This window comes from Echiichthys vipera (genome assembly GCF_963691815.1).
Source record: "Echiichthys vipera genome assembly, chromosome: 5".
In the NCBI taxonomy this organism is placed as follows: domain Eukaryota; kingdom Metazoa; phylum Chordata; class Actinopteri; order Perciformes; family Trachinidae; genus Echiichthys; species Echiichthys vipera.
In genome coordinates, this window is record NC_139830.1 from 15420369 (window position 1) to 15442836 (window position 22468).

At 41.1% G+C, this 22468-nt stretch overlaps 1 protein-coding gene across 2 annotated transcripts in view; it reads left to right on the plus strand.

Moving 5' to 3' along the window:
- The window catches only part of LOC310947032 (lissencephaly-1 homolog A-like), a 35306-nt gene extending 14990 nt beyond the window's left edge, over positions 1 to 20316 (plus strand). For both annotated transcript variants that reach the window (XM_083913658.1, XM_083913659.1), the window contains exons 3-11: positions 4074 to 4158; positions 6793 to 6867; positions 7133 to 7339; positions 10533 to 10701; positions 12269 to 12371; positions 12490 to 12718; positions 14032 to 14133; positions 14811 to 14967; positions 16537 to 20316. In XM_083913658.1, coding sequence (XP_083769784.1) covers positions 4074 to 4158; positions 6793 to 6867; positions 7133 to 7339; positions 10533 to 10701; positions 12269 to 12371; positions 12490 to 12718; positions 14032 to 14133; positions 14811 to 14967; positions 16537 to 16610 — 1201 coding nt within the window. In that variant the 3' untranslated portion in view covers positions 16611 to 20316. The remainder of the gene's footprint in view (positions 1 to 4073; positions 4159 to 6792; positions 6868 to 7132; positions 7340 to 10532; positions 10702 to 12268; positions 12372 to 12489; positions 12719 to 14031; positions 14134 to 14810; positions 14968 to 16536) is intronic.
- Positions 20317 to 22468: the final 2152 nt, after the last annotated feature.

The following is a 22468-nucleotide window of genomic DNA, read 5'->3' on the forward strand; positions in this document are numbered from 1 at the left end:
TGTTAGTGAAAGCCCTCATGTCGTGCTTTCATACAGCGAGCCGACGCCACCTCCTCCATTGTTTTAAATGTAAACACAGCAGTAGCCATGGCACCAAGTGTTCTGTTGGCCGTATCAAAAAGCACAAACATGTTCAGGTTCATGTTAATCCAATGACCATTGAAACAGAACTTCCCAGCCACCACCAGGTACAGCTTAATCTGTTTATTAACTTGCATGAGATGCTCTTGATGTATTATGCAGAAAACTTCAAACAGCTAAACAGTTAAATGTTTTTGTTACATGTAGTAAAATTAAGCAAAGTGTGGAGTTGGTAAGTGTTGCTTCTCTTTAAAATGATGTGAAAGTGAATGATCATGGACCAGGAATTTGGAGGAAGTGATGTCACCGGCAGTAACGCTGGATGGCTGACTAACCTCTTTTCTAATAAGGGTGAGGTCATGCATCTCTTCCTCATCTCACCCCCGTCTCTCTGTTTGTATCACTCCATTAAGGGTTTAAAGGACATGAGAGAGCAGCTCTGAGGCCTGACTGACCACAACATTGATATGACCTGTGTGTGGGTCATATGTTTCATTGAATGACACAACATTAGTTGCACTTTTAAAAGTACATTGTTGTTCTCAGTCATGAGGTCCTCACAGAGAAAACCTTTTGACCTCATTGAAACAGACCATGTGTACGGCTTCAATATGGGCTTTCTTTTGTTCTTTTTCTGCTCTTGTATCTGTCCTCTCTGTCCACGTACTCGCCCTGCCCTCTTTCTCACTATCTCACCATCACGTCATCTAGCTGTGGGCTGCTAGTAACCATAGAAACCAGCCAGTTTGCTCTCCTTCTGTCGACATTAGTACGCATCTTTCCCCTGTTTTCTTCTCAGTCTTTGGGGTGGCTTGTTTCTATTTTGCCACATATAGGTGTAAAGTATCGGTCAGGGGAGGGGTGGGTACTTGCCATTTATGTCTGCTTTCAGCTACACTTTTGAGAGCTTATATTTGAAACATATTTGCATTCAAAAACAGAAACAGGAGGTGTTGTGTATATAAATATTAGCCTACATTCTGTTCACTTCCTTTGTTGTTGCTGTTTTGTGCTCTGTTGTTCTTGCACTATGCCAAAACGTTATACGTTAAACGTTATATTGAATATGATTCATGATTACCCCCTCATCCCCTGGAGCTATGTTAAATACACTGCTCCACAATGTGGTTTGCATACAACACCATAAAACATAGATAATGTGGCATAAACCTGGCATTAAAGTCACGTTTATCTGCTACCATGTGCTCACTTTCGGCATATGTCATTTACTGTTGTATGCTGACCTCTGTTAGGCTACCTTATTGTTATAGTTGTGCAAGACTAAAGTAGAGAAGAATAATTCCTAATTCTTCCATAGAGCTCTTTGTTAAATCCCTGCAAAGTTTGATTTGATTTCCCTTTTTAATTTTTCATGTTCTGCATACAAAGATATGACTAGTGCAGAACCATTGAATATCTTTCCACGATATCACTCTTTTTTTTAGTAGTGACAGTTCAGAGTTTGGTACATGGTTGGTATTGGCAGCCAGGTGCTGTTCCATCCTCGCAAACAGACTGCAAATGGCTGGTATGACATCCCTTTGTTGGGTTTGGTTGAAACACACCTGCTCAAACACACCCTCCTGACAAACCCATACCACATCAAAGCTTCCTCTGTGCCTCAACTCGCCTCACCTGCAGTTTCCTCGCCTGCTTATACACTTTCTCAGGCATACCAGCACACCCCAGAGTTCTAGACTTGCGGCAGGCAGGCTGTCACAGGAGAAGATAACCTCCTGCTAACCTTGAGCTTTAATAAGGCCTGCTCCTGTTGTCATGGGGATTCAGGTGGGCAGAGGGAGATGGGGGTTTCAATGCTCAACACTGTCCGAGAGGGCTCAGGGGGCACAGGCTGGACTGACAGATTGTACCCCCCACCCCCTTCATATTGGCACCTCAAAGACCTGCCCTCCTGACTGCTTGTCTGGCTTCTCCTGGCATAAGTGGTGCGGTTTGCTGTGTGCAAACACAGACGGGTCTGGGATCAAGTAACTATGGTTTTAATATTAGAATAAAATAGCATTTTTATCAGACATTCGTGAATTCAATGTCTTTGTGTGCTTTTTACCGTTAGTCGTTTTAAGTCGTTTAAGTAAGTAGAAAAGTAAAAGAAAATGAAATCCAGCATTTGTGTTTAAGAAAGTCTAATCTTAGCTTGCATCTTGAAACATGCTGAACATAAATTAGCTCCTGTTGTTACCTGTTGAATTTCAGCTACACCATGTTCGTCAAGTTAGCACAACTTGAATAGTTAGAACCACAAATGAGTAGCGTAGAGTTTGAGGACCTCCTATATGTTTGACAGTTTTATGGTTTCTCTAAACTACTGACCTTATTATTTCTAGTTATTTGATTATGGACATGATGTCGATCGTTTTAGCTGACCATGATATTGCTCACTGTGTTCATGTGTTCTTGTTTATATAAAAATGTCGCCAACATAATGACAGAATAAACCGCAGGGCGTTTCTTACCATTATGAGACTTGGGTGCAGCACTTAAGTGTTTTTTCACAGCCCCTAAGCCAAAAAAGCAGGAGAAATAAACTATGCTGAGCCACATTCTTCTGTCGCTCTGTGTCCGGGTTTCACTGTGGGCACGGCTGAGGCAGCTCCTCCACAATAACACACCAATGCACACCCCACATTGACAGTGTGTGTGTGACCTATGTGTGCGTGACACTGAGTAGTTATAGCTGTGAACCTATCAGTGCAGTGTGAAAGGCCTACTTGCAACCCCTTTTCATGTTCAGCATCAGCAATTAAAAAAATATATATATATTTTTAACATGATTTATTTAAATCAAGATTTGTTTCAGACTTGTTGAGCTCCTTTGAAGAATAAAACGGTGCATTCTGTATTTGTTTGTGTAATGTGTGAGAGAGAGATGGGAAGAACTTATGCTGAGATGCATTTTGTTGTCATTTCTGCTCATGCTGCTGAACTGTCCTCTCTCCGTCTGTGTTGGAGTTTCACATAGACACACATAGCGAGCGTGTGCGTGACGGAGAGTATGACATTACTTAGCGGTAACGTTGTGAATGAAGCAGCATGTCCCTGTGTCTTTGCTTGTGTCAAGTGAACATTTAGCCCCAAAGCTAACAACAACGAGAACCACTCACATTAATGACAGGCCGCTCCTCCAAGTTTTTTCAGGGGGAACCCTGACCCTCATAAGAATATATTTGGATGGGGAATTAAAGCCTAAACTATTGAGACTAAACAGAGCTGAACCTCATAACTCTTGGTAAATTGAACTGTGGCCGAGGCTGCAGTCATAAAAGCCCAGGAAACACAAAGAAGAGGAGTGAAGATTCTCACTATCGGCTCAGAGCTGCTCTGTCTGTCTAGTCTATTGTCTGTCCTATCTGGACATTTATCTTCACATATTTGAAATAGTAAGACAAAAACACACCTTAGCTAACAGCCTGACCACCTTTGTGTCGGCTTTCTGAAAGATGTGGTAAAGAAGAGACGGACTGTAGTAAAACAGTATCCACAAGCTTTTTGAGCCAGCCTCTCAACGAGATGTCTGTGTGTGTGTAGGTGATGGTGGGAAGTAGACTGACTCTCATTTTCCTCGTATCTACACCATGGGGAGTCATCCTTTCCCATTATTTGCCCACAGCAACAAGAGCTCATTATAGAAGCCAGACAGACTTGTTCTCAAATTGTGTCAAATGGGCGGAGAGGGGTGTGTATGTGTGTGTTTGTGTGAGAGAGCAGGAGATTCTGTGTGTATTATAGGCAGTGCTAGAATGCATTTATGCATGCAAAGCATTTTTATTATATAGCTACAACCATGATAACACAATCTGAATGTGTAAAATTCACTCTTTCTGACAAGTTTCCTGAACATGCTAATTCTCTGTCTTTTGTTTTATAGGGTTGAATACAACTCTATTACTCAACGCTGTTTCTCGTGGCACTTTAACAGCTATCTTGTCTGCTAATCAGGAGAACTAATTACTGGTCCTCTTTGTCTGTTTCAGAAATCGAGCAATAGCCGATTATCTACGTTCCAATGGATATGAAGAAGCGTATTCCACTTTCAAGAAGGAGGCGGAATTAGATAATGTGAGTACATTAAGGGTGGACACACACATCCGCACTTCAAATCAGACCAATTTATACAAATCATACGCCATGATTTCCACCTTATTTTTCTCATTTTATTCAACATGTTCACGAGTGTGACTGGGAGCACCTGCACCCAATTATGGTGGTCTGTCTGATTAGGGGTCTATGCTACATGCTGTTAATTCATCTTGAGCTGTTATCCACTTCAGAATATATCATTTACAATGGCACTGTGATTTATGAACTGTTTTGTTTTTTACATTACTGGCTTTGCTGTCTGTTGAAATGAGAATTTGTTGGGTTTAAATATGTTAAAAATACACTCAGGTGCCATTTTATTAGGTAAACCTGTACAAATGAATGTAATCCAACAGTTGTTGCGCCATAAAGTCTATCTCTTATTTTCTCTATTTATTATATAATACTCATTGGTAAACTGTTAACTCATACTCTTATTTGTAATGTCATAACTGATCAATCTCAACCCATTTTCATCTAATCTAATACTCTTTCATCTAATTTTTCCATGTCAAAAGTTGTGCAAGTACCTATTTTCGCACCACGTCAGTTGCTGTTCCCAAGAGAATTGAGCCGATGCTAGAAGGTATAGTTAAAACACTTCTGATGACTGATTGGTGAGAGAGAACTGTCTCTAGTTCTACCCTGCAGAAACAAGCTATTTATCCAGATTTTAGAAAATGGCACCACGTAAAACTACGGCATTACACCGTTGAGTTGAAGTCCATTGTTGCCGATGGAAGGATCCAGTGAGTCTTGCGTTGAAGATGATTTCACGCCATTTTCACATGGCTTTGCTATGGCGATAAGCTGAGAATCCCGACTCCACTGAGGGGGTACTATACCAAGTGGAAAATGTAATGGAGAAAAGCACCTGGTACCAAAAGGGAGTAGAACCGAACCATGTTGTGGAAATGAGACCTAAAACTCTATTTAAGTCTGCCATTCTGTGACTACTCCTTTTTCACCTTATGTTCACGTGACACCCTGCCCCCTGCTCCTCTGTGTCTTTATTCATTCTTTTTCCAGACGTTTCTCTGTGGAAGTGGGCTGAATAATAGATGAATGGCATGGAGGGATAGGTACACCCTGTTGGGTATCCTCGCTCTGCCACACACACACACACACACACACACACACACACACACTCACTGCTAAACCATCAAGGGATTTGTAGCATAATTTCCTTGAGGCCACATTTTTATGTCTGATAAATGTGGTTAGGTTTTGTTCTGAGTGAATTTAGCCCCTAATGCTAATGTAAGGCGGTGTGCACTAGCTTTCATTGTAGGAATAATAAAAAGGGGTCTTTAGATTTTCTTGCTGTGCAAAAGAAATGTGCATTTCTGCATGCATACACAAACACACACATGCATGGTTACGATCCACTGTCAACAGACTGGTAGGCTAGAGTGAGTCTGGCACTTCTTATGTGTATGTGTGTGTCTCTGTGTGTGCTGGTGTAATGGGCAGAGTGTCCAGGCAGATGGCAGATTAGATGATGGCACACTTGTCCAAACTGGGCTCCCTGTTCTCCGTCTGTTTTTTTTCTCTCCTCCATTTCTCTTGCAGCACCTCATGTTCATCTGAGGAATTACCTCTTGTTATTGAGAAGTGTTAAAGATATGCATTGTTGTTGCCTGCAACTCCCCAAACCTCTAGGATGTCTGCTTTTGTTTCTAGCAGAGGCCTGAGGAGCTAGCTGTGAAATTGGAGCGCAACGCTAATTTTCTCCCTCACTGACACTCGTGGCTGTCTGTCAATGTGGGTTTTTGATGCTTTGATAGTTAGTAACAGCCACAAGGCATTGTTGCATACACGTTGGCACCAAAGCTGTTGTATGGGGTTTATAAAATAACAAAGCTTCACATTTTTTTGTTATTTGTGAAAGTTATTTGAACCTTAACAAGAAGGAATTTGAGACTTTCATGAATAATGGATCATTTGACTTTTTGGTTTTATTTAGAGCCAAAACAATTAATTGAACCAAAATGTGATTGTTTGGACAAAGCAAGTAAATTGAAGGCATTACCTTTAGAAAAGGTAAATGGCATTTGCCACTGTGCCCAGTTTATTCCTAGATGGTATGTAGCGCCAGAGAAACAATGTCACAATCTTGTTTTGTTTTTTTGGCAGCGATAAACAGTTCTTATGTGCTACAAAGTCCATTATGTAAAAGCTAGTGGCCAGCTCGAGGTATTAGCCTGCAGGTGGAATCAGGCTTCTGTCTGCCCGCACAGAGCTGCCACAAGTTAACTTCCACCGCTGCCTCCAGTACCGGGTGTGTGGCTGTAAGCTGCCTAAGCCTTTCTTGTCTGCAGGAGATTAGCTTGTGTGAGAAGGATTAGGACTAGGATGTGTGTCTATGTGTGTGTAGTATGTATGTGTTTACGTGTTGTACAGTAGGTTGGCGGTGTCTGGCAGTCACTGCTGGCCTGTGAGGGGTGTGTAAATAATTCCCTGTTCTTTCTTACTATAGCCAGAGACCTCAGCATGCCACCCCAGCTGGACCCCTCCCACAGGCCTCACCGATTATGCTGAGCCCACGACTTTGATTGGCTTTCTTTGCATGTTTGCCTGATTCCTTTTTATCCCCCCCTCTTTTCTCCACAGAATGAAGAATTGGATAAGAAGTATGCCGGCCTTTTGGAAAAGAAATGGACCTCAGTCATCAGATTACAAAAGAAGGTTTGTGGGGGGTTTTCTCCTCAAAGAATGCTTGTGGGGATTGTAGTCTCATGACATTACTGCTGAATCCTCTGTTACACTGAAAGGAAACCAACTGTTATTATATAATAATTTGTTAATAACAGATTTCTGCAAACGTAACACCCTTAAAAGCATATGTTTCATGTATTCCTCCACTGCTGTGATTATATTTACTTGTGCATATTTTGGTACACTTAACTTTCAGCCTCTGCTTTGTTAAGTTGTACTTGTATACTCCGGGCAGGTGATGGAGCTTGAATCTAAACTCAATGAAGCGAAGGAGGAAATCACCTTGGGTGGGCCCGTAAGTCAAAAGCGAGATCCCAAAGAGTGGATCCCACGCCCACCAGAAAGGTACGCGCTGAGTGGCCACCGCAGTCCAGTCACCCGCGTCATCTTCCACCCAGTCTTCAGTGTCATGGTGTCTGCTTCTGAGGACGCAACAATAAAGGTCAGTGCTGCCGGATGGTGGGAGTGATGGTCTGACAATGTGTTTGTTGTAGAGCTTGCCTTTAAATGTGGCTATGGCACTAATTTCATAATCTTTTATTATTATTTGAAATTATCCCTTAGCAGTTTTTATTTTATCGTAATGTGTTAATTTCACCCATAAGTCGCTCCAGAGTATAAGTCGCACCCCCGGCCAAACTATGAAAAAAAACTGCGACTTATAATCCGAAAAATACGGTAACCTAATATTGGCTTGGAGAAGGACATTTTCTTGCCTATAGTCAGTTCAGATTGTTTTCGACAAGAACTATCTCTACAAACCATTCGGTGCTTGACGCCTTCCACACAAACCCTGCGTACACATGGCACAGCTGTGGCTCTGTATGGGTAATATTTGAGTATGCTAATGTTTTCATTGAAGCTGTTTGGACTAAAGCAGTCATAAATGCTGATCAGAAATGTTCAAACCTAGTATCCCACATATAGGTATGATTTTAAAGACAAACAGACTTTATAGTAATGTATCTGTTTTTTGACCCTTTGTTTGTCTTCGAATATTGTAATTTAAAATTACTATATAAACATCATCTGGCTTCAGAGACACACTGCCGTGTCTTTTTCCACCGCACAGGCTTTTGCTCATTCTGTTAAATGCTGCTCTTCTCTCCACATCCTCCTCCTTCATCTTTTATGCCTCACTCTTACGCATTACCCCCCTTTCTGTAGCTCTTCTTCCTAGACACGCCCTGATCACACCGGTGTCTCTTTTTCTCTGTCTGCTATGCATCCCTAGATTCCATATATAAACTCCATAGTCTGTCTCTGGGCTATTTTTGCAGCAGCAGCAATGCCAATACTCTGTTGAGCTGTTTGTTGTGTATATTTTATTCATGAGACAATGGGAGACACGTGTACATCTCCTCAGCTACACCCACACAGCAGGGATTCCTTTCTCCATTTTAGCATCTTCTTACTTTTCTAACCCCACCCCGCCCTCCCACTGCTACCCCGCCTCCCAGCATCCTGCCTCATTTATCTTCCACTTAAAGCATCAGCTACCCCACCATGACTACCCATCATCAGAGCCACCCATCCCTCAGGAAGAGCCAGGCCCCAAATCCAACATTCAGCCCTGCTTTCTTGCACCTCTTTTGCTCTGTCTCTTAGTGGCTTGGCCTGACTCCCCCTGTGTCCTACTTTTCTCCTCCTGAACAGCTCTGTTAAATTTTTAACTGAGCAGTAGACCATGCGCTCTTTACACTCTGTTACTGGCTGAGAGGCTCTTCAGCTTTCCACCTCATGCCAGTGAGGCGGCAAAGCCTGATAATCAGACTGAAATACCATTTTGTTTCATTTCATTCATTTGTCCCGGCATTGTGCTCATGTTGGCCTGTTTCTTGTCCTAGAGCACTGAATTTAAAGCAGTAGTTCCACATTACTTGGAAAGTCTTGGCCCGGATATCCGCTAGCTGCACCAGAAATCCCCCAAATATTAGCTGTTGCCCCCAGAGGCTAAATTGTGGTCAGACAGATGACCAGTGAATTCCATGAACGCCCGGTAACCAGCAGAGACTCCAGGAAGTTACTTGTCCAGTCCAAGAAAGAGTTTATTGTCATTTCTGTACGTCGACTTACACCAACCTGTAGACCTGTCAATCTCATGTCACTGCTCACGAGTCTATGTAGCTACGTAGCTTGACTTTCTTATTGCCTCAATAAATCTGAGATGTGGGCGCAAGTCAGAGGTCTGAAACAGGGCTAGGGACTACCTTTCTCTTCTCTTATTCATGTAGGGTGAAAGTGTCACATGTTTTGTTTTCTAGTTGAACTATGCTCCTTTTTCACCCTTTCTTTTCGTACTTATTCCTCTGTCTGTGTTGTCCCTCACTCCTTTAGTTTTGTCATTCTCTGGTCCTCATCCTCTCTCTTTTACCTCGTCCCCTCTCTCTACTCTGCCAATGAGGCAGATCTTTACATGGCAAGATGTTACCTTGAGTACAGCTCTAACCTTTCACAATATGTAAATCAGCAGGTCCTGGGCGTAGCGCTGTGCTCACTCAGACATGTCAACCAGAGGCTAGATTAATTTAAACAAGGGCAAAGAGCTTGGGTGTCAGCTTACTCATTTCTTACTTCATAAATGGCATATACAAAGAATGTCTTTGTATTATTGTTGGTCTTTGAATGACAAAGATCCATAGTGTTTTCTCTGAAAGATTGCAAACTATTAATCATCATGAAATAGGGCAAGTTTTCTGCCTCTATGATGCCCCGGAGGAGTGCTAGTAGGAACCATTGGGGGGACTGCATTGAGTTGCAGGTAGTTAATAGATTATGTGTTCCTTAGATGCTGCTGCTAAATACTGTTTTATGTGTGTGTAAACCTGGTGTACCTCCAAACACACTGACTGCATTGATCTTCTCTTGGATAACTCCTCCCCCCCTGCACCTTGCACCTCACGGCCATCTGCACTGTCTGTAGCCTCCTTTGGGGGGGAGGCAGAAGGTCTAGAGGAAAGGGGGAGGAGAGGAGGGGATCTCCTGTCACCGTCTGCCCCAAATCCCCCACCCCAAGAGAGGAACCAAGGAGGGTTTATCCCTCCGTGACAAACAGTCTGTCTGCTTGAAATCCAGAAACGCAACAGCTTTCTCAAGCTTACTACTTTACACTCCATATTCTGTGTCTGTAGTCCAACTGGAAGTGCCATACTCGGCACAATAAACTGTCCCTCTGTTTTTATCAGGCATAACTGTGACCCTAATCAGCATCCTGGCACATGCATCTCTGCCATTTGTAACGGCAATGCTTCACAGGCTCTGTAATTCTATATACAAAAAGTGTGTGTGGTGTCTGCAAACTGAGGCCTGTATGATCTCCTGTGCAATGTCATTTCATTACAAGGATTTTTAAGCATTCTGCCATCAGCATATCTTTGTACTTAGTCTTTGTAATATGATTTCTCTGGACAGCTTGTTTGACTGCTTGACTGTTCAGCTGAGAAACAAAGTGACATGGGGCCACAGATGATGTGACATTTGGGGGCTTTGCTGGGATTTGGAAAGGGATTCAGTTTGAAATTAACAGCATGTGTTCGTCTCTCATTGATATACAGACTAATTTATTAGTTGGTGAAATATATATGTTCTCTTATACATTGGTTTCTTTAAAGCTAATGTTTGACTATGTTCTCCAGGTGTGGGATTACGAGACAGGAGACTTTGAACGCACACTGAAGGGCCACACAGATTCGGTGCAGGACATCTCTTTTGACCAGACCGGCAAACTGCTAGCATCCTGCTCTGCTGACATGACTATCAAGCTGTGGGATTTCCAAGGCTTTGAGTGCATTAGGACCATGCATGGTAAGAAGAGAAAACTGTTTATTTCTTTGAAAAAACAAAAACAAGTTGCAGTTGCATCTGTCATAGCGGCTATGCGTTGTCTTTGTGAACATCCTCTGTTATGGTTTCTACGTCATTGCACCATAAATGTAGCTTGTGACTGGACACAGGGCTCAGGTGGCGCAGATGCTGTTCGTTATCACATTTGATGCTGCTGATGAGCCTCAATCTGCTCCAGTTCACAGCACTCTATGTTGAGATTGACAACCAGCTCTTACAAATGGATGATTTAGCCCTCTTGTCTCTGCACTTGGATCCAGCTCCTATAATGTATCATTTAAATGGTAAAGAATTGGTTTAAGTCTTTTAATAAGCCTATCTACATTATTTTTTTCTTATCGGAGAATTTACAATGCCATTGGCCCAGTCCTCGCTGTCTTCTCCTTAAGCATACACCCCCCCCCCCCCCCCCCCCCCACTTTCACACCCTAATTGCCAAGTAAATGATGGCAGCGGTCTACATGTACCCTCAGGCCCTGCGGATTTTAAGGGTTTTTTCCTTTCCTTGTTGGAATTGTGAGAAGGCCCCCCACCATCCAGCCAGCAGCCACCCAAACAATATGAAGCTTTTTGTTCTCCTCTTCATAAGTCTGCTAGAAGTGCCCATTAACGTCTGACTGTGAAGCAAACATGAATGAATATTACTGAAATAAATAAGCCTGCTTAGCAAACAGTCAAGAAGAGCTCTGGCATTCTTACATTCATGCTGGAGTTGTAAATCCTGTATTTTGTGAAAGTGAGAACAGATTTCACTGGTTGCCAATCTTTTTGTTTTAAGGGAGGGTGTGAGCACCTGGCACGCTTCCTAAAACAGCCGTTCCTAAAATAGTTCACACGTCAGAAAAAATACTAATGTGCAGAGATCGCTGTCTAAAACCTTCTATTAAACTGAGCTTGTCTAGTTTTATTCTTTTTGTCCTCCATCCTCCTTTTTACTCGCATCGCCATTTACTTTTGATTCATCTACTCAACCTTTCCTCCTTTTTTTTATCCACTCCTTTAAAAACCGAAAGCAAACATAAGGCCAACTGGTGAAGTAGATTAGTGCTGATTTTGACAGCAGTTTAATTATCCTCTTCAGCACCAGATAACACTTTTCTGTGTGGGTGCCACCCTTTATTGTTGCCTGATGGCACGTGTATGTGCACACACACTCACACTTACACATATAAAGTTAAGCTGGCCTTTTAGAATACACTTACTGTTGACTTCATCTGTTTAGCAGCTTAAATTTGGCCCAGTGTCTCGGCAATTAGGCATCTCTTAGTCTCCGTGGTACAAAGTAAACCCTGGCAAATTGGCTGCCTCGCTTGTCATTTAATTGGCTAATTACGACCAAGCCCTTTTTTTTTTAAGTCACTGAATTTTGAGCATGATTCTGTTTTACAGTAAAGGAAAGATGTATGTTGCTATCTGAAACGATTAGATTACATTTTACACTAGCTAGATATGTTGAATTGTGCCCAGGAAGCTTTTAATGGGTTCTGGCTCTTACTGAGATCTTGTTTTTGTCTTTTCTGTTTACCAGGACATGACCACAATGTTTCGTCTGTAGCCATCATGCCCAATGGAGATCACATCGTTTCTGCCTCAAGAGACAAAACCATAAAAATGTGGGAGGTGGCAACTGGGTACGCACCCTCCAAAGACATCCTTAAAACCACTGTTTTTTTGTTTTTTTTAAGTCATGATATTTGGTTTGATCACATTGTTGACATGGTAGTTTCTTTGCTGTTTTTCCTGCATCAGCTACTGTGTGAAGACATTCACAGGCCACAGGGAGTGGGTCCGTATGGTGCGGCCCAACCAGGACGGCACACTGATTGCCAGCTGCTCCAACGACCAAACGGTGCGCGTGTGGGTCGTGGCCTCCAAAGACTGCAAGGCTGAGCTGCGGGAGCATGAACATGTGGTGGAGTGCATCTCCTGGGCACCAGAGAGTGCCCACCCCACCATCCAAGAGGCCACAGGCTCCGAGGTAAAGGGCCGCTCAGACCTCTTTCTGTTTTTCTGAAACATCTGCAGACCTTGAGGCTTACACTCACTACACAGTTCAATATGACAGTTACAGACTAATGCAGCACAGCAAAGCAGACCGTGGACCAGAAGCAGATAATATATAGTGTGCTAACTGGTGAAAGAGATGTGGGTCTAGATGTGGGTCTCCAGTCCACATGAGCATAACTGTTGCACACAAAGCGTGGTAATGTGCATCCTTGAGTGAAAGCAGACCTGAAGGTAAACTGATGGTCATGTAATGTGTTCACTCAGTGATGAATGCTGTTTTGACGCTACATGATGCTCTCATGATGAAGAGTGTGTTCCTTCTCCACATGCATAGCTTTGTCAGTGAGTTTCATACGTCATGAAGAGCGTGCGCTCCCATAATCTGACTGAATATCAGCATGGCCTAGAGTCAGCCCAGACTCCCTCATGCCTTGTGATCTCAAGTGTGTCCAATTATAGCCTTGTCAGATTAAAACAATATTTGCCCTTGAAGCATTTGTCCCAGTCTAACCTGTCTGCAGTGGAAAACACTGTTGGTGTCGTTTTGGTCTTTGTTCTTTTGGGATTTTCTGCTGCTAAATGTTCTGGTACAGGGATTGCCTGATTTCTGTTTTGCTTTTTTAAACTTCAACTTCATTTATGCCACAGAAATATTATTAGACAAAGTAAAGGGAGTATTGGAAAATACCTTAGCACATAAACAAATGTAAAAGATAAATAACTGAAATTGAAACAGACATGAATGCAATATAGATAAAGCAATCAACAAAACGATAAATACATTAGAATTATCTTTTCTATTTTTGCGACAGAATCATAAACTAAAATGCCTGACATTAAAACATAACAATGTTATGTTTGTTAGAAAAATGAAGAAATCAACGTTGTGAATGTGATGTTAGAACACTTGAACAGACCGGAGCAGTGAAACACTGCTTCACGGATGCTCCGGTTATTGCTTAAATGCACCTGCCAGCCTGTTTGAACACAATCTCCGCTGACACACTTCAACTATCAGGCATGTAACGACTGACACAGTTTTTAAACATCTTTGTGTTAACAGTTCTTTGTGGTAAATGTTGCAGATACTTATTTTATTCAAGCTAATCTCCGTTTCCCCATGGTGATGGATGACACGTACATAAAGTGTGCTCTTTTTCTTTTGTTTTTCTTCTCAATGATGAATTATCGTGCGTATTCGAAATTATTTGTAGTATTTGTGTGTCTGATTCTATTAAGTGTTAGATTTGCACTATTATTGCAATTTTCTTTGTTCTTGCCCAGACCAAGAAGAGTGGAAAGCCAGGCCCGTTCCTTCTGTCTGGCTCCAGAGACAAAACCATCAAGATGTGGGATGTTAGCATTGGCATGTGCCTTATGACACTGGTGAGGACCATCTTCAGCTAAAATGTTTTATTATTAAAAATAATTAATATCATGAATATTTTGATAAACTATCTAGAGTCTATGTATGGTATCATTTTGGGCGGGTAGGATTTTATCAATACCATTATTAATACAGATACTCCTATCCGTGATACTCCCCATAATTAGGTGGGAAAAAATAAAGATATTATTTAATTTCTACAAATTAAATAATATCTTTATTTTTTCCCACCTAATTAAGTTAAATTGTGTCCTGCATCTCCTGTATATATCATGAGCGAGGAGAAATTGCTACAAATGTTCAGTCTATCAACTATAATTAATCAGTTATTTCTGGTTGTCAGGACAGCTCATATTAAGTTCAGCTGAACTAAATTAGCTTGTCACTGAAACGAGAGTTGCTGGTCCACCTCAACTTCGGTGCTAACGCTCTTCACACTAATCAGAACAGCAGGTGGAACTTGGCTTTAAAGAGTAGAGACCCGGTGGGCACCTGGGTACTTGCAGTACACTCTGATGTTTCTTTGAATTATCAATTTTTTCTCTACTGATTAGTCAGGAAGCGGTACCAATTTAGTTCTTGATACTCATCCCTACTAGAGTGAGAACATTTTGCTTCATGAGTGAGATGAAGTGGTATGCAACTGGTGTCTAAGCAGTGTGTGTTTGTCTCACAGGTTGGCCACGACAACTGGGTGCGTGGTCTCCTCTTCCACCCTGGAGGCAAGTTTATTGTGACCTGTGCAGATGATAAGACCTTAAGGATCTGGGACTACAAGAACAAGCGCTGCATGAAAACCCTGTGTGCCCACGAACACTTTGTTACCTCTCTGGGTAAGCATCCCCATCTCCCCCCAAAACAACAATAAAAAAAGCTCCATCCTTGTTATTGTTTGACCAGTTGGTCTCTTCAGGTGCAGCAGGTACCTCTTTATTCCACGTTCATTGGACAGTGGAGCTGATTTCACAAATATCAGCTTTAGCCAAAGGTTGAATAATTGTAAAGAAGCCCAGTGCCTCCACCGGCATGGGTTGAGCGTCCTGAGGGCTGCTGGCAGCTGGGGTTTAAGAGGTAGACAAGCTCTCCAGGATTTTCCCGCCTCCCCCTCCTCGTATCTGCAGCTTTTCAGCAGATCAAGGCTCGGTAACTCTCTTGAGGAGCTCTTCAGCCAACTTTTCCTTGGCAAGCCGTTTGAAACCCCAGTCCTCTTAAATCCTACTTCAACCAAAGAGGATATCGCTGTGAGCTATTGATGTGATGAATTCTGGAGCGGTGTGGAAAAGACAAAGCACCTTTGTTTAAATCATTGGAGGGGGAAAAAAGTATTATTTTCTAAAAAGCATTGTCCTATCCGTACGCAAACTACAATAACAAGTGCTCTTCCCCAAAGAGAGAGAGAGTGTGTGTGTGTGTGTGTGTGTGTGTGTGTGTGTGTGTGTGTGTGTGTGTGTGTGTGTGTGTGTGTGTGTGTGTGTGTGTGTGTGTGTGTGTGTGTGTGTGTGTGTGTGTGTGTGTGTGTGTGTGTGTGTGTGTGTGTGTGTGTGTGTGTGTGTGTGTGTGTGTGTGTGTGTGTGTGTGTGTGTGTGTGTGTGTGTGTGTGTGTGTGTGTGTGTGTGTGTGTGTGTGTGTGTGTGTGTGTGTGTGTGTGTGTGTGTGTGTGTGTGTGTGTGTGTGTGTGTGTGTGTGTGCGCGCGCGCGCGCGCGAGAAAAATCTATTTCATTGACAACATTACTCTATCAAAGCAGTTCTCCTGCCATTATTTTTAATGAATGCAGTTATTTTTCTGGCACTGGAGATTCCTATTCACACCTGCAAAGCTCTAATTGGTCAGTTCTTCTCAGACCAGTGGAAATATAAAAATGGCGCCCGACCCACCTCCAAGCGTCCATTGTGACGTCTCGTTCACCGCAGCCAACCCATGACGACCCCCCTTGTCCCCCTCAAAGAAATCTGTTTTAACGAGACTTGCATTAGAGAGGAAGCAGTTTTAAAAGTCTGTTTTCAGCCCACAGTACTGTTGTGAATTATTTAACTTTCATGTCCGCGTTCAGCCGCATCGGAGTCGTGTTAAATTACTGCTAATGAAAAAAATGATGTCTGAATTTCCCGGAAATACTAAAGAACAACGACAAATAAAGGCAAAATACACATTGTTACTATAGAGCAGTAGCCCCGAAAAAGCCACGCCACTGAAGACACACCTTCAAGCAGGAGACCTGTTGTAATGGAAATGCAAATCCTTGACGGGCTGGGCCAAGTCAGCCCATGTGTGTGGGGGAAATGGCATCTACTCTTATGCTGCGCTCTCTCAGGTTCTTTCAGTGGCGTGTTGTATTGTTGTAATTGAAATGGATTTTTCTCTCTTTTGTTTTGCTCTGATGATCTTTTGTTTCTCCCGCAGATTTCCACAAGGCTGCTCCTTACGTGGTCACTGGGAGCGTAGATCAAACAGTAAAAGTGTGGGAGTGCCGCTGATTTGGACCTTGGAGGATTGGACCACCATCCCCAATTACCCAGGCGGTCCTCTGGATCCCACTTTCCCTCCTGCGATCCCACCTCCCCTTTCATCCCACCCACCCCCTCTTCCCTCATCTACCCTAAACTTCACCCGCACATCTCCTCCGGCTGCACTCACCACCATGGTTATTTACCCAATACGCTCTCTGGTCCAGTAACTATTGTCCTTCTATGTAAATTATTCCTGGATGTAGATCGAGCTATTAAATGTTACACAAAAAAGTATTCTTGCATGGTAATCCAAAATTGTATACTGTAAATTTACATAACGTCTAGAAGTACCATAGGTTTACCACAGGGCTGGCCGTCTGTCACACAGCCTTACCGACCAACCGAAGGCAGATGTTTTTGACTGGGTGTAAAATGTAGGGCACTAAAAACCGATAATTTAAGAAATGACAGTGTCTTTATGTGTAAGATTTATTTTTGTCTATTTTTTTATTTAGGATTTTTTTTTCTGTTATTTCTCTCCTTCACTGTCGTAGTCTGTTGGTGCCTAGCTTGGTGAAACTTTGAGAGAAGGCCGGAGAAGCATATATGATGCGCTCAGATATGATTGTCTGTGGGGCTTTGTTATTGAAATAATCTGTAGCTTTATAACATCACTTCTCAAGTGTGCATACCATTTCTCTTCATGTGGAACTAGGTAATATTTTAATGGCTGTATATACGAATGTTTCAAACTGTTGTCATGGACCTCGGGGGCTTAAAAACAGCTTTGTACTCTTGTCATGGTGACACATGAACCACTGCTAGGCTTTAGATAAATTAGCCCGTTTAATGAATCTGCAGCGAAGAATAAAAAGTTGAAGTTTGTGAATAACCACGCTGAGTTCTTCACAAGAAGCCCAAAGTAGAGAGCAGGTTTGTTTGTCAGTGAGCGCCCTGGGAGTTCAGGGATAACCCTTGATTATCTCCAGCACTTGATGAAGACCTGTTACCTTGCATGTGAGACTTTTGTTGAACTGAAGCCTCTGACCACTCAGTCTTGGCAGGGTTCGGTGTACCATAGGAATTATGTAGTCAGAAGATGCTCAGTTGTCTCAGTGGCGCCTCTGAAGGCTACAAACCGAAGCCTTGCGTAGAATAGACCTACTAAAGAGAAAACATAAAGGCATGAGGAGGAGTCAAAGTGAGCCCCCTGGGTTTGATATCTGGGATGTGCAAAGATCTCTAATTTCTGAGGGGTGAAATATATGTTCCGCATCATAAAAATGGTTTTGAGTAAAAAAAAAAAAAAAAGTTTTCTGTGAAAATATGAAATGTAAATTTAGCTTGTTATGAAGAGATTTGGCAATTTTGTATTATCGCACTAAAGGATGAACTGGATGGGAATTTAGGATTAGTGAGGAAATGCTAGCAGCAGACATGCTAAGTGACCTGTGGATGCTGTTTTGTCTGTAGAGGGTCTGACGCTGAGATGTCTTTGTTGTAAAGATCTCCCCACTGTAAAAAAACAAGCCTGAGCAGTGAGGATCTCTACAGACAAACCCCACAGACGTATGCAAACGTCTTCTGAGTGGCTTTCGTCAAATGTTCAGCTTTTGATCTTTGTGGAGCTGTAACTGAAAGACTGGGAAATAAGTGTAACACCAGTCCGTGCTGTAGAAACAACCATTCCACTCCCATTGGAGGACAAAACACATGAAACATCTTGCTTCTAACTGTAGCTGACAAGGTGATTCATTAATCTTGCACATCCCTGTTTTCACTAAATCTTTGGTCCTTTAATGATCAAAGGCAACATTAAAATTTAATGATGTTGATAAAAGTGCATAAACCTATAATTTCTGATTAGCCTTTTCATTCCAATGCAGTTCTTGGCTAATAAAGAATTCCACTCTTTAACAGATCTTATCTTCGCTTCTTTGCCACGTTTTCCTCTTCCTGTGTACTGGATGTGGTGATCTGCTGCTCAAGCTGCTGCTCGTGGCTACGTGAGCCTAATGTGACCTGTTGATGTAGCACTGCTGCATGTGAACCTGCACCAAAGGCAGAGCTGTCAGAACAAATATCCTTTCAAAAGTTTAAATACCGAATCCTATCAGAGGCAAATTGGTTTAATTAGTGAGGTGGAAGAAACTTTCTGTACCTAAAGTAGTTTTGAAGGGACAGACTTAGTTGCTCTGAGAATATCTTCCACTCTAATGTACTCTACAGTAAACATGAAGCAGGTTAGCATAGCTTAGCATAAACACTGGAACCAGGGAGTCAGCTTACAAAATCCACTGTTAAAACTCATAACATATAATGTATTACTAGTTTGATCTTTACAAAAGACCCACATATAAAAACATCAATATGTCATTTTATGGAAGGATATTTATAGTCTCCAAGGGTTGGCAATACAAATCTTAGACTTCTGACCATGCTCAATAAACATCTATAAAAAGAAAATCATGCAGTTAAAATCTGAATCAAATAAATAAAATAGTGCATTTTAATGGATTGTAAAGATACTTTAAGTCTTGAAGATAAACTATGAACGTGGGACTTCTTCTTTTTAGAAGATTTTGAATTTTCAGGGTAAAATAAAACTATTGCTATTAGCTGATGATGTGACTATTTACCTGGCAACTGCTCAGGACCGAGCGCGTTTCTCGTCTTTATGCCGAGCTTAGATAACCAGCTGCTAGCTCCAGCTACATATTGATGACACAAACATGAGAGTGTTGTCAGTTTTCAAATGTACTCTTGGCAAGAAAGCGGATAAACATGTTTCCCCAAATATCAAAGGATTCCTCACATTGCAGTGTCCTTGGCGGCTGCCTCGAGTTCAGACAGCTCTGTTCATTGGTTGTGGAAAGGCTGGTTTTGTTGTGTGTGTGATGCTATTTGAAGGGGCTTTACCCCCTCCTCTGTAAACGCAGTGGGATTGTGGCAGACTAGGATGTCCCAACGGACGAACCCTCTCTTTCAGGGAAAATAACTCTTGTCTCCCTTTGGTGTGTGCCCCTTACAAAGGTCTTATTTTTTTCTACAAGCTGTTTTCTCTGTCCTAACTTCTGAGGCAAAGACCTTGGGTGGAGGATCAGCTAATTTTGTAGTACAATTTGGCATAGCTAATGAAGATGCCACTGTGTTAAATGTTCTAGCTGAAGCCAAAAATGGAGATATTTGTCAGTACAATCTGGTGAAGCTTGAGAAATCAGCCTCCTTTTGCTGTTGATAATGACGCTAGTCTCCTCAGGATCACGCTATGACATGCCAGACCATAAAATGTAAATTAAAAACGTTTCCCTTTCCTTGGTTTTACTCCAGGAAGGTGGTTAATCAAAGGTCAGGACGATGTGTGTTCTGTCACTTTTGTAAGAATCGTTGGAAAAAGCTGCATCACAGCTGCTGGTGTTGCAGCCACGGGATGAAGAAAACCCCCTCTTGCCATTCGCAGGTCCCAAGCAATCCCTTTTCTGCTCTGGTCTGATGTGTGAAGGGGCCGACAGACGCGCTTGACCGTCTGTAGGTCGTTTCCTCGGGCCTGAAGTCCACCTGTCCTCTGTAACCTGCCTGTGAACCACATACGAGAGCTTCAGACCGCACAACAGACTCCTACAGGAGAGCTCATGATGTTTCGCCACTAAGGTCTCACTCTTCACTCAGCAAACTGTTAACAATATACCTGGATGTCATTATTGTTTGCAATATAATAAAAGAAGAAAACCTGCATCTGTGTTGTCCTTGTTTGTTTGGAGCTGCTGCTCGAAGATGGAGTTTATAGTTTATTCAAATTAAATCATTTTCCATTTCACACGAGTGAATTACAGTTTATTTGAAGTGGTGTCAATCAAATTATGAGTAATCCTAAAAAGATCAATTTTATTGTATTTTTCCAAAACAAACTAATGTGCATTTATCATGAAAATGTTAATGTGAAGAAACAATCAAAGCGTACATACATGTGGTCAAATGAAACAAAAAGAGCAGTAATGACGAAAGTGTCAGACTTATAATTTCATCTGTTTTATGTGTACTTAATGAATGGGAAGTAAACATGGGTATTCTTAAACATAAAAAAATTGAATAAATTTTATTAACTAAGGTTTTTTTTTCTAATGTTAAAAACAGTCAAAATATTTTTGAAAAAGTACTTTAATACACAATAAAAAAGGAAGTAATAAATAAAATCATAGTAAATAATTGTAAAAAATTGATTTGAAAGGAAGGCTTTATTACCACATCCCTTTAAAGATTTAGAAATATAGTTTTATGAATGTGAAGGTTTCCTTGTAGATTTAATAACCGTTTTGTTTTTCATCAACTTCATTATTGATTTTCAAAATACACGAACAGCGCATCAAACCATATGATGAGCTTCACATTAATAACAATTGGATAACAAATGGATGTAACAAAACAACAAAATAAATACATAAATAGAGATAAATATTAGTATTGATAATTTAAAGAAGGAAAAAGTAAGATACACCAAGGGACATGATCAATGAAAATTAAATCGAATTAAAGATATTCAACTGTGGATCGTCTACTGGGACCAGTACTGTACACACACACACACATACACACACACACACACACACACACACACACACACACACACACACACACACACACACACACACACACACACACACACACACACACCAAAACAACAATAATAATTATAAATATTGTCAATAACTGCACTATAATGTTCATCAACTGGGTTCACTTCAGTGTGAAATACTTCGCTCAGGTGAATTTCAGTCTCAATGTGCAATAGCAACATCTTTCCTGTGCTGTAGTGTGAATTTAAAATATTGTAAATATTGTTCCTGTTATTCTTGTTTTTTATATTTTCCTGTGTTTATATTGTTCATATATTTTATTATTTATGTTATTGTTTCTTATTGATGCTTCTTCTATGTTTGTTATCCACTTTGCTGCTGTGAAAAGGAAATTTCCCCCTGAATTGTGGGACTTATAAAGGAATAACTTATCTTATTAAAGTTATTACAGATTTATATTTTGATAACTTTCTTGTTATAAGCAGAGCATATTGACTTGAAATACACCTCCAGTCCTTTCATGTAAACAAAAAAATGGGTTTTACTTTGGCAAATTCACCATGGATGTAAAACTTTGCAAGAATTAAAACGAGATTAATTTAAAAATATTCTTTCTCAGCTGGAGCGTCACTCTTTACAAAGCCAAAGGGGACATTTTGCAAGAGGAGCTCAAAGATCAGAGCAGATATGATCTCAAAGAATCTACAAATCTCTTTCCACAGATTTATTTATATTCACATTTACAAAACAGCTGACAAAACCACTTTTTTTTTTTTTTTAATTCTTTATCTCACAATTGGAAAGTACAGAGAAACAAAACAGAAACAGAAACAAACAGATAAAGGATGGTATTAAGGGATAATATATATATAAATATAAATAAAATAGAGTAAAATAATAATACAAAAACATAATGTATATATATATATATATATATATATATACACACACACACACACACACACACACACAAACACACACACACACACACACACACACACACATACATATCCTTTGAAATAAACATATACTGTAGATAAGGCACTTCTTATTTTGGGGTAAGTGAAAATGAGTTAAAGTACAATATTGTGCGTTCACTTTTCTTGTTTAGCATCAGTGACAGGTTTTTATATAAACATTAAACTCTTCAGTGAGGGCATTTAAGTTAGGAAGGGACTTAGGAAGGTTTATTATGATTATTATGTTTTGTCATCATCAGATTTGGAAATAATATCTTTGGGTCTAATATTGTTTAGTTTTGTCATAGACAGAAAACATTGGGCAAACGCAAAATAAAAGTCCGCATTTCAC